The sequence below is a fragment of the Schistocerca serialis genome, chromosome 12 (assembly GCF_023864345.2).
Source record: "Schistocerca serialis cubense isolate TAMUIC-IGC-003099 chromosome 12, iqSchSeri2.2, whole genome shotgun sequence".
Lineage (NCBI taxonomy): Eukaryota > Metazoa > Arthropoda > Insecta > Orthoptera > Acrididae > Schistocerca > Schistocerca serialis.
This window is the reverse complement of record NC_064649.1, coordinates 134,216,185-134,228,603: the sequence shown is the minus strand read 5'-3', so window position 1 is coordinate 134,228,603 and position 12,419 is coordinate 134,216,185. Positions and strand designations below refer to the sequence as shown.

At 39.5% G+C, this 12,419-nt stretch overlaps 1 protein-coding gene across 1 annotated transcript in view; it reads right to left on the bottom strand.

The window, feature by feature from the left end:
- The window catches only part of LOC126428046 (intermembrane lipid transfer protein Vps13), a 487,343-nt gene that overhangs the window by 124,122 nt on the left and 350,802 nt on the right, over positions 1–12,419 (bottom strand). Inside the window, exon 44 of the mRNA XM_050089923.1 lies at positions 6,720–6,923. Within this exon, the coding sequence (XP_049945880.1) occupies positions 6,720–6,923 (204 nt within the window). The remainder of the gene's footprint in view (positions 1–6,719; positions 6,924–12,419) is intronic.

Below are 12,419 nucleotides of genomic sequence, written 5' to 3'. Positions count from 1 at the left end.
GGTTTAAAACTATCATAAATTTTGATGATTAAGATCTGCCACTTCATAAAAAAATTATGTAAACTAATACTTGACATGTGGAACCAGTAGCTAACAATGAAAGATCTACAAGAAGTTTTCATACAACCAATTTATAAACAAAAAGGTGATTTTATAACACATCCAAACAACACAAATATCCCTTTGGTAAACACAACACACAAAATCTTAACCAATATACTATTATCAACTGTCAAAATCTACAAAAAAGATATATTCCAAGATGCAAAAGCACACTTATAAAGAAACAATTCGACTGTGGATCCTGTATTTATAGAAATCAGTGTTGAAGAAGTAATGTGAATACTATTGAGACATGTCTGCACTGGTTGCTGCCTTCAAGATAGACTGACAGTGTTAAACTACTTGTGGCAGACTATGAGAACATTTAGAATCCCAAATGAACTTATACATCTAACCAAATATGTACAGGAAAAGCCACTTTCAGAAATTAAGAAAAATCAAAATTTTCAGTGCAGATGTCTTTAGCATCCACTCAAGTGTCAAACAGGGAGACATTATTGCCTAGTAATTGAAATAGCAATCTGACACCAGGTGTACAAGATAAAAAAAAATAGTATACCAGTATTGGGTTATGCTGACAACACAGTTACTTTGAGAGACAATAGAATAGAAATCATAGTTCTCACACAGCAGATAAAGTTCTTAGATGTATTGGTTTGTAATTAAATGCAACAAAATAGATTGTTCTGTAGTCACACATCCTCCCATAGATAGTGATAACTTTGAAGACCAAACACAAACATCGGAACAAGCAGGTGAATGTAAATATCTGGGAACATTCTTTAATATAGAAAATGATGTATGGATGAAATTAAAATTAGAATTCAAAGGAAATAAAATTTATCATGTCCTGAGAAATATCTTAAAGAGGACAAATATCTCTTCAAAAAACCAAAATTTGCATCTGTAACTCACTCACTCACCCCGTTCTACCATATGCATGCAGAACAAGTACACTAAGTATTTTGAGAGGTGGTAGTGGCCACCAACTGTCCAGTAAACACGGGCTCGTAAATGAAAAACTTAAGAGCTATGAGCACTAGTTCATCTTCAATACTCAAACACATCTGCTCTTCTGCAGTCTCTTGGGATTTCCATATTTTGGGAGGAGTTAGCAGAGACTATAACATGAAAAAAATGTATGGTAAACATAGTCTCTAAAATGTATACTTGTAAGAGCTATGAGTATCTGTTCAATAGAAAAGATGCGTTTCACAGTAATAAAGATACTCTACCATTTCTGAGAAGATGACGGTCAAAGTTTCCAAAGTACTTTATGAGGCTTTTGGTGCGTAACAAGTTCAACCGAAGCTGTGACACAGCAGCTAATATCATGGCTTCCAAGTTTTGCGTCCCATGTTCAAAATCTGATTATTGTTTTTATTTATATTTTATATATTTTTTATATTTTTTATATTTTTTTTTATATATTTATATATATATATATATATATTTATATATATTTTATATATTTTTTATATATATCTACCCATGTCCAAATGAGACTACTATACAAATGTGTAAAGCAATCAGTGAATGAGAAAGTTATTTGAAATTGTTTTAGGTGAAAATCCTGTAGTGTGCCTCCTCAATAACATTGGTGGTGTTGGGTGTCCCCAAGAAGTGGGTTTCAGTTGACCAGCAGATATGCCCATTTATTCCTGCAGCCTGCATGAAACGTCCTTTACTCATCCAAATCTGACCTGCCCAGCTGGTTTTGGCTTTGTCCCCTTGAGGGGTAGGAGGGAAAGACGGAGGGGAGGGGGAAGCTGAGCCCAAAAACTTTGAAAAATAGATCTCCAGGACAAGTGTATTCTGGAAGAACCAGTCAATATTCTACGTGAGTGTGACACTGTGAGCCCTGGAACTGAAGATCTAACTGGTGGTGGTGGTGGTGGTGGTGGTGGTGGTGTTGTGTGTGTGTGTGTGTGTGTGTGTGTGTGTGTGAAGAAGATCAGAAATCTTGGGTAAAGACATGGTGGAAAAGTTATTGATCTCAGCAACTGTGGGGTGTTTACTGATGAAAAAGAACTCTTGACTGCAGAAGAAACTGTAGAGGATGCTGGTGAAAGGCATAGAGCACATGCAATCATCGAAGAAATGCCTTTCAGTTCACATGAAAAAGTGAAGTTTCCCTAGAACTGAAAGGAAACTGAAACCTGTACTTTTTATAAATGTATTCAAATGAGACTTTCATGCAATGCTAAAATTTTGGGCAAGAAGTTCACGAGATAAAAGAAGAATCTTTGTACATTACTACGATCTGCAGTGACTTTCCAACATCAAATATCTGCTCTAATTCTGCACTTTACCCTGATTTTATGGTCAATATAGATCAAACCAAAGGTGAATATTGCATCAGCATTAAACAAACATTTTCACACTGAGGTGAAAAAGTCACAGAACGTGCTGTCAACCATTCACATTACATTACATACAGCCATAAAGACATAGCTTTACTCAGAAATACATTATCTGATCAAAAATATTGTAATCTCTAATTCCACAATTTTAAGAGAGCTAAGTGTGATTTTAATGATTGGCTTCTGAACTATAAGGAGAGGGACTGACTTCAGCCACAATAGCACAACAATAAACTACTGCCTAACTCTATTTGGCATAATTAATTATTTATTACTAAATTAATGATATATAATGGTAAGGTTCCTCCGAAATAAAAAATGACATCCTTTAACTTTGATTTATTGTATTTCAAACAATGGAAAACATATCTAACTGTATCATGCTCATTACTTTGATGATACTGACAAATTTTAAAGGTCATTCGCTCCATAATGGGTGATTCAGCATTCCTAGGCCAACAAAATATTTCTGTCAAAGTTAAACACTTCACAATCAAGTTATTATATTTCAGGGTCACAACTCTCTTTACACATTCACTCGACTGAGTCTGCCCCACTACTGTCCTGTCACACTCATTACTAAATCACATTCTCGATGCAATGTGACACAATGCACTGTCTGTCAGAAAAAGCAGGGGACTGCAGAAAGTTCTACAAGTTAAGGCTCACCGGCTAGCACCCTGCTCCTAGATAGTTCACCGGTAAGGATATTGACCACTATAGCCTTACAGTATTCGGACACTCTTATGTAATGCAGTACTAACTGCTAGATGTGTCACAAGAGCAGAGCCGCTAGTATAAAGGAGGCAGGGAGTAAAGTGTTGTCAGTAGATAAGCAGGAACAGCAGCACGTGTGGTATTGATAGCAACGATGCCACGGAATAGTTTCTCAAGTTGGCACTACGAGAGACACAGCCGACAGCGCCCTCCAGCCTGCGCTGTCGAGGTCTACGAGCTCTGTGACTGCTTCAGCCCATTTCATCAGGTGCAGCCAGCCAGGACATTTTGCTTCGGCATCACACTTACGTACAAAGTTATGTAATCGTTTATCACCTTGTTTTTGCACCAGTAAAACATTTTCTTGCAGTACCGACTTGTATTACCTTTTCCTGTTCCTACCCACGCATTGCCTCCCAGGCAGGATACAAAAGAATGCGTTGGTTGGGAGAGTTTAGTGATTTCTGAAGGTGGACTAGTCACAGGATGTCACATGAGTAACAAATCCATCAGGGGTATTTCAGCCCTTCTAAACCCAATGATGTGATTGTGAAGTGGAAATGCAAAGGATCAACCAGGGGTAAAATGAGACCACGCAGATCTCATGTACTGGCGAAAAGAGACTGTAGAGCAATACGGTGGATGGATATTTTTTTAAAAAAAAAAAAAAAATTTCCGCATGAAATCAGCAGAATGAGGTGGGTCGTTTTTCAAGCTCAGGGTGTGGCCTCATTAATGGACTTACGGAAAGTCAAAAGATATAAACACGTTTTATAGTGTTGTGTACTGGACACAGTTAAGAACTGGAGGAAGTAAAGCTGTGATGAAGTCTAGTGCGTCATGCTTGGGTAGCTCAAATGGCAAAGCACTTGCTTGCAAAATGCAAAGGTCTCGAGTTCGGGCCTGGAGTTAAGGAATAGATAAGAAACAGCGACTGATTATATCAAACAGTGAAAACTCCAGGAACAAATATCAACAGTGGCCCGAGCTATCAGAGTTGGCGACCATGTGTGCGTGAGGTGTGCTCGTCTGTGTGTACAAATGATTGTGTTTCTCTTTTGCTGATGAAGACTGCGGCTGAAAGCTTTACGTAAGTGTCTTAATTGTGCCCGTCTGCAACTTAACGTGCCTTCTTTACGACTGACTGTACCAGTGTGGCAATGCACCCTGTTATAAAGCAGGATCTGCGAGGCAATGATTTATGGACAATAATATTCATGAACTGGACTGGCCTGCCCACAGTCCTGATCTGAACCCAATGGAACACCTTCAGGACGAGTTACAACATCAACTTCACTCCAGACTACTACCGACTCTGATTTTGCCTCTTGAGTAATAATGGACTGTTATACCTCCACAGAGATTCAGACACCTCACTGAAAGTGTCCCCAGCAGGGCTCAAGCTATCATAAAGACAAAAGGTGGACAAACCTAACAGGTACACAGCTGCTGGGCTTTATTAACGAAACAGAGAGTGTATCCTGTTGGCCACACACACCGATGATCATCCAAAGCTAAAACATTTCCTTATGTGGTATAACAAAAATAAAAGTTTTGACAAGAAAGGAGGATATGCAAGAGTAATGGTTGATTCACACTGGGCAAACAAATGTTTGCTATTAACTTAAGATTTGAACTAAAAGACATTCTCTCGACAGTGATTCACCCAATATACAGGGAGGATCAGAAAATACCACACAAAAATTTTTTCTCCCCTGGTACTGCAGTTGGAATGTTGAAATTTCATGTCGATATAATCTGAAGTCTATGCTACAGAGGGTATTTTGTTTTCACATGCATCTCTAGTGAGAAAAACCTGAATGATGAAACAAACACAGTGCGCATATTACTTCCGTCAACTTGTGAAGTGCAGCAAAGTGTAGCTCGATATTTGTGGGGCCAAAGGGCATAAACTGAGTGAAATTCACAGGGACACTCTTGAAGTGTATGGGGACAACTGTACGGACTGTCCAGGTGGTGTGCATTTTGCAAGAGGGCCATGTAAACCTTAGTGATTCACCACACTCCAGGCGGCTGGTAACATCTGCGAACCCACAGAATGTCGGAGCCACTGAGGCAGCAATTTTGAATGACAGGCCTGCACAACTGCAAACCTTGTTGCAGCAAACATTTCATATGGTCCAGTGTATGATACTGTTCATGACATGCTCAAATTTCGTAAAGTTAGTGCTCGCTGGGTGCCTGAGAACCTGACAGGCAACCAGAAGTGCCAGCAAATGATGACAAGCTCAGATCACTTAATCTGTTATACCACAGAATGACATGACTTTCTGAAAGGAATCGACATTGGCAATGAGTCGTCAGCGTACCACTACACTCCCAAAATCAACCAGGCCTCTATGGAGTGGAAACATGCTTGCTCCCCAGTATAAAAAAAAATTCAGGGCTACTTCTACTGCCAGGAACGTGCTTGTGACAGTGTTACGGGATATCTGTGGTGTGTTATTGGTGGACTCTGCTGGACAGGGGACCACTTTGAATGCTGCAGCCTAAATTAAAACTTTGGTTAAGATGCGTGGTGCCCTTCATGACAAATGCCACAACATTAATGCTGACAGTGTCAAACTTCATGACGATGTTCATCCCCACATTGATGCTCATGTTCATGAGGAAATTACCAAATTTGGGTGGGAGATGATCCAGCATCCACTGTACAGTCCACACCTTGCACCCCGGACTTTCATCTGTTCAGTCCTCACAGAAATTCCTGACCAGACAACGCTCTGCATGTGATGCAGAAATGAAATCAGCAGTCTGCAGGTGGCTATACTGCAATAAAATGGACTAACACAAATAGAAAATATTAAAACTGGTACCACGGTGGGAGAAATGTGTCAGGGACAATGGTGACTATGTAGAACAGTAGGTAAAATATGTAAGTTCATTTGTGATTTTTTCTGTTTTGCTACCTATTGGACTTTTTGGTGGTAAAATTATTGTGTAATGTTTTCCAATCTTGCCTCGTATGAAGTGGAGTATTGCATGGTAATTTGTTTTCAACAGCTGAGAAATGCTGTAGCTGTATCTGACCAATTCATCTCACTTCTTCAGCCATCTGGATAGGACTGATGCAGCTGTAACAAAAAGCTGCTAAACAAAAGAATTGCTAACATAAACAAACTGCTGCCCCAACACTCCACTGGATCAACAAGCTGTGGCAATCTGTTTCTGTTCTGTAGCAGTGTGCTACAGTACTGTGGCTATGGGATTTCACTGTGCACCAAGACCACCCGTGCACGCACGCACGCACGCACGCACACATGCACGCACACACAAACAAAACCTGAAAAAGAAAAGAAAATACCAATACTAATAATTCTGTTACCATTATGACTACTACTCACATTTTGGGGTGTCAAAGAATTAGCTATCTTCTTATTTACATTAGAAAATCTAAAGGTCTCATAGTATCAAAGGCAATAAAATTATTTATTAACACGAAACTTCTCTTTAACAAAGTAAAAACCCTTTTAGATGTGATCAAGCTTAAGGCAATGGTGAAATCAACAGTGAAGAGCAATGAGATCGACTTACTGTGGCTATGACTGCACGTACCTGGTAAACAGTATCGCCATACTTGCAGTTCACAACCCCTGAACTGCCAGCAACATCCAGCGAGAACTTATCGGACCACTCGCCGTCTTCCACCTTCACCGAAGCTTTCTTCTTGCCGAAAAATGCTTTGGCTCGGAACGAGAAGAGTATTGGTCCCTTGAAGTCATCTGGGTGATATAGCACATTGGTTGTTTCATCCGATTGCTGCAAAATGAGAAAGAAGACAATGTGTTCGGTGGCAGCACCAGCAGTAATAATGAAGTTTTACATTTAAACAGATCCTTGCAAGTTCACTCACAGATAAAGACCCTACGATAGAATATTTGAAGCCACCAGAGATATATTGTCGGGCCATTTCATGACATGCTTCTTACAAGGAGATGTCCCAGTGGTGGGATTGACTTTTTGAAACTATCTATCCAATAATGTAGTCTTCATCTCTCAGTCGCTGCTAAAATAAAACATGAGAGTGATTCATACAATAGGTCTGATTTGGCAGCCATTTCTGTAAATCCATAAGTTATGTTGTTTTTGACAAGATGGGAAAATATTGCAGTAGCATTCAGCAATTTTTTTTTTGTGTATGGGAAAACACATGAATATATAGAAGTGAAACTGGATGTTGTTTCTGGTGATGCATCACCACCAATGACCACAGTTACACATTGCCCAACCAATTTAAACGTGGTCACCCAGGATGACTGGAAGATGAGATTACTGAATAAATTATTGAACAAAATCCATGATACAACATAGTGAAAGATGGCCAAGTGCCAACGGGGATGTCAATTAATATTTTACCAGATAAAATGGCAATGAAAAAACAGTCTGTCCAACAAGTGCACCAATCGCTAACTGTTGACAGAAAATAGGCGAGGCTTTCAATTTTGGAGCTATTTTTGGAGCAACTGAAGCAAGATCTTCACGATTTTTTTTTTCTTTGACTCCACATTATACCCCTTAAACTGAGCAACAATCAAATAACTGCTTGCTTCTGATCAATGCACCTCAAATAAGATGAAGACAGTTTCATCACCCAGAATATTTATGGCAATGAATTTTGGAATGAGAAGGGTGTCATACTTTTAGCCTTCTTAGGAGACAGACAATTGGTCACTGAACAATACAACAGCGAAATACTGGAGCACTTTGACACGGAACTGAAAGAAAGTCGAGTCCATTTGGTGGAGATGAAATGCTGTTTCATCATGACAATGCACTAGCATACTCATCTAGTGTTATCACCACAAAACTGCACAAATTGAATTATGGACTGCCACCACCCCTACCTCCCCCTCATCACTCACTCACATTTTTCTAGTCGGCTCCCTGTAATTTCCTGTTGTTCCTAAACACGAAGCAATTTGTTCCCGATAAAAATTCAGTGCAATTGTGGAGATGATCATCGAGGTAGAGACATATATTAGAAAGGTTTACATTTATTATTTTTTAAGAAGTTAAAAAAATTAACGAAGATGGTAGGAAAGTGTACAGTGGGGGTGTGACCCCCTAATATTAAATGTTAAAAAGATTTGTCACTGTTGATATTTATTAATGAACATTGTTGTGTCCTGTTACAGAATCCCTGAGAATACCTTGACTGTCCGTAGCATCTTTTTACAGATAACGACGAGATGGCATGACTGTTTAGTTTACAAGAAGAGGTCCAGGTCGCTTTGCAGTTTGAAGTGTGGTGATCTTCTTCAGTGAAGGTGGTGGGGAGTTCACAGCCCTCATGCCACACATCTGATGCTAAAACCATTAGGAATTGTCACACAAGCAACCAGTATTGCCAGATGCTGAAGGAATATGTCTGGCCACTGATGTCACAGTGGGACAATGTTGTGGATATATTTTTCCAGTAAGACGGAGCACCACCATATTTTTCTTGCATCATTCATGACTAGCTGTATGAACATTTTTCATGACATTGGCTGGGACATTGTGGACCCCACGAATGGTCTCCGAGAAGTCTCGTCCTCACCTCATGTGACTACTACTTGTGGGAGTGGCTCAAAAAGAGGTGTACCGAACAATCCCCAGCACTCTGGACGATTTAGAGGAGCAGATCACAGTTGTCCTCTAAACTGTACCTTTGATTTTTACGCAGAAATCAATTGCTGAAAATTCCTGTATGTTTACGTTGTTTGGTCACCAACACAGGAGTGTATACAGAATTGTAGTTTAGTTCACATGCACTCATGGTCCTGAGAACCTACTACAACTTCCATGTGCAAATATTCATTAACAAAAAATTTATGGACATTTAAACCATCTGCTTAGCTGAGTGGTAACGTGTTCACCTACCACCCAACAGGCCCGGGTTCAATTCCCAACTGGGTTGGAGATTTTCTCCGCTTGTGGACTGGGCGTTGTGTTTACACCACCACCACCATCACCACCGACACCGACACACAAGTTGCCCACTGTTTCGTTGCCCAAAATAAGACTTGCAACTGGTGACCAAACTTCACCAGTTGGGGCCTCCTGGCCATCAATAGCATATCACCATTTCATTTTTTTCTTGAACATTTAAAACTAGGGGAGTGGCTTCTCACCACCCCACACAACCCTTACAAGGAACTATTTTATTTCTGCAGATAAGAGAAAGATTTAAGGAACTGTACCTTCATTTCTAACACAGGCATTTAATGAATCTTTTCTGCAACCAGATGTAACTAAAGACAGAACTATAATTACTATTTGTGGCTTTATCACAGCAGGAAGCTGCAACTGAAAACTGTGTGATACTCCAATTGCATCACGAGGTAGTATGTTATTACTGGTATGCATCCACAACAAAACAGAAGATAAAGGCTAGAAATTACCATAGCTATATTAAATACAATACTGCTTTCACTCATTCCTTCATCTGGGAAGAAGTGCACAACACAGACAATTTCCTTTTCCACAGCAGTATTAGGTCTTAGCGTTTACTGATTTACCAACTTCCACACTCAGCCCTTGAAGGGAGGTCTGGCCATACTGCCATAACAAGATCTTTAATGAAGGTAGACGTCAACATTCTCTACATAAAACTTTTTGCTTACTTCTAACTACAAAGGTGAATGACCAAGCAGTTCTAAATTTTTCTTTATGATGTGAAGCTGTATGTGTATCTGGTTACATCTAACTATTCTGAATCCAGATGAATTATGTATTTTAATTCAAACTAGTGTATATATGAGGAATTTTTTTATTATACTTACATTAAATTGCCTGTGCTTTGTAAAGCATGAAATGATATGCAATTACCATATATATTATTGAAAGCATATTTCCAAAGTAATATTTAAAATAGAGAGAGACAGAAAGAAGCTAAATATCAAAGCAGCTGTGAAGCAAGCCCATGTAATATTTTATATGTAACCAGAATTTAAAATAAGTTGTGGATCAAAAAGTGGAAAGAGACAGAAAAGATCTCTCATTAATTTCTTTCTCACAAATGGTCAGAAAACCAAGTTAAAATATTGCATACTGATTAAAAAAAATTGCAAGTGATGCAGTACTTTGGTGTGCTGAAGTACAAATGACAAAAAAAAATTACATTAGACTGCTAATTTTCCCATGTATGTCTGGATAATTTATTACTTTCCCTCTTGCCATGGACTTTCCAGTAGGTCTGTTCACTCACTATCTTAGAAACTTTTGCCAATTCCATCTTTCAAGTGCCAATTTTGTTGAAGAAATCAGAGATCTGTAATGTATTACTGGACACACTTGTCCCCTGCCCCAGTTTTGAAAGAGTAATATCATTCATTAAAGAAGGCACCTGGCAATTCCAAGAATGATTTTTCTTATAAGGGGACTTCAGCAAAAGGTTTTAAAAAAGTGATCTGCGAACAGCAGTAATGCAAAGAGGTGAAGATGGAAGGTAATACGCAGCCGATCACTAAAATTGGGACACAATGAAGAAGGCACGCAACAGATGTCATACTGGAACGAAGTGTATTACATGTCTGATAACAAGCCTTGCTGTGGCCACGTGTGTGTGTGTGTGTGTGTGTGTGTGTGTGTGTGTGTGTGTGTGTGTGTGGGCACGCACGTGCGCTTGAAAGCTAGTGTGAATAATGCTCCTGTTATGTTTTTCTATGCTCCATACATAAGTCTGATACAGATGAATAGTTGCCTTTGCTTTATTTTACGTATCGCACATTTATATATGCAGATTATTAACATTTAAATAAAATGCCCTGTTACCACCTTGAGCTGCTGATAAAATTCTTCATTTACACAATCAGTTTCAATCAACTGGCCATCATCAGGTTCATAAAAGTATTCACTACATCGTTTTAGACAAAACATAAAATTGTCAGTGTGAGAGGATAAAACCGTGAATTACACACTGTTGTCATATCATAATATAAAATACATCATCAATCTATAAGAACTGTGTGAGGTTGTGCACAATTTAATACAAATTACATCATCAGCTTATAAGGGGTAATGAAAAAGTTTCTGTTCACTGTACGGTCCAAAATCCTAAGTCCAATCTCACAAAATTTCCAAGAGCACAAAGGCACTCTTCTCACCGATGCACCATGTTTAAGATACCCCATTTGTTATAAAACCATGTCCTGCTATGTTAAGACGTCTGGAACTACCGGCTGCACATCCTCGTCCGACAGGAATCGTTGACTCTTCGAGGTCTTTTTCGAGGCACCAAAGGGGTGATAATCGTACGGGGAGAGATCAGAACTGTAGGACAGGTCCTCGAGAGTGTCCTATTTGAGTTGGCATAACTTGTGCATCATGACATTTGCAATACAGAGACTTCTGTTACCTAAAGTTCCTGCATCCCTGGGTGGTTTGTGACAGACCTGCTGTCCCATACAAATTCTTCATGCTCCGACGGATGTCTACTGGCATTTATGTCCTTTGGCAACCGAGAAAACAGTAGTAGCATGTTGGTCCTGTTTGGATGCAATTGGTAATAACACAAGCACAGCTCATATTTCCACATTTATTGCACGTATGCCAAAAAGACACGAATGCTGCACTAATCCCTTGCCTACATGTCAGTGCTTATACACGTACATCAGATTCTTGCTGTGCTGCGTACTCGCTACAGCAGCACCCCTCAAAATGGAAACATTGAGATTGCTCCTGGCATATAAACTGTGCTAAGTAGTGCACTCATTCATGTTATAACATAAATTACATCCTACAAATATCTGGCACACTTTATGGAGTGAGGATATAATTTACAGGGTGGCGCTTGAAATGTGTTACCAATTGTATCTTTCACAATTTACGACGCACATTAGATATCCCGCTGGGATCTCTAAAGCAGTACCAGCAGAGCTTGGAGAAACAAATGAGTTACGAAATGGCTAGTAAGCAGCAATGGCTGACCATGGGAAGACTGACAACACGGCAACGGTTGGCAATTGTTTTACTTTTTCGTGAAACGAAAAGCGTTGTTGTGACTCAGAGGCGTTTTCGACAACAGTTTAACACACGATGGGTCCCTTGCAAGAAGACCACCCACAGGTTGTACGATAAATTTGTACAGGAAGGAACAGTATTGGAAGCGAAGTGACCTCGGCCTAAGCCTGTTTGTTCGCCAGAGAATATTGAAGCGGTACGAGTTGCTGTACAGAGAAGTCCTGGGAAATTGTGTAGAAAGGCAGCAGTGCAACTGGGAATATCCAGACACTCCGTTCAATGCATTCTTAAAAGTGACCTCCATATGTACCC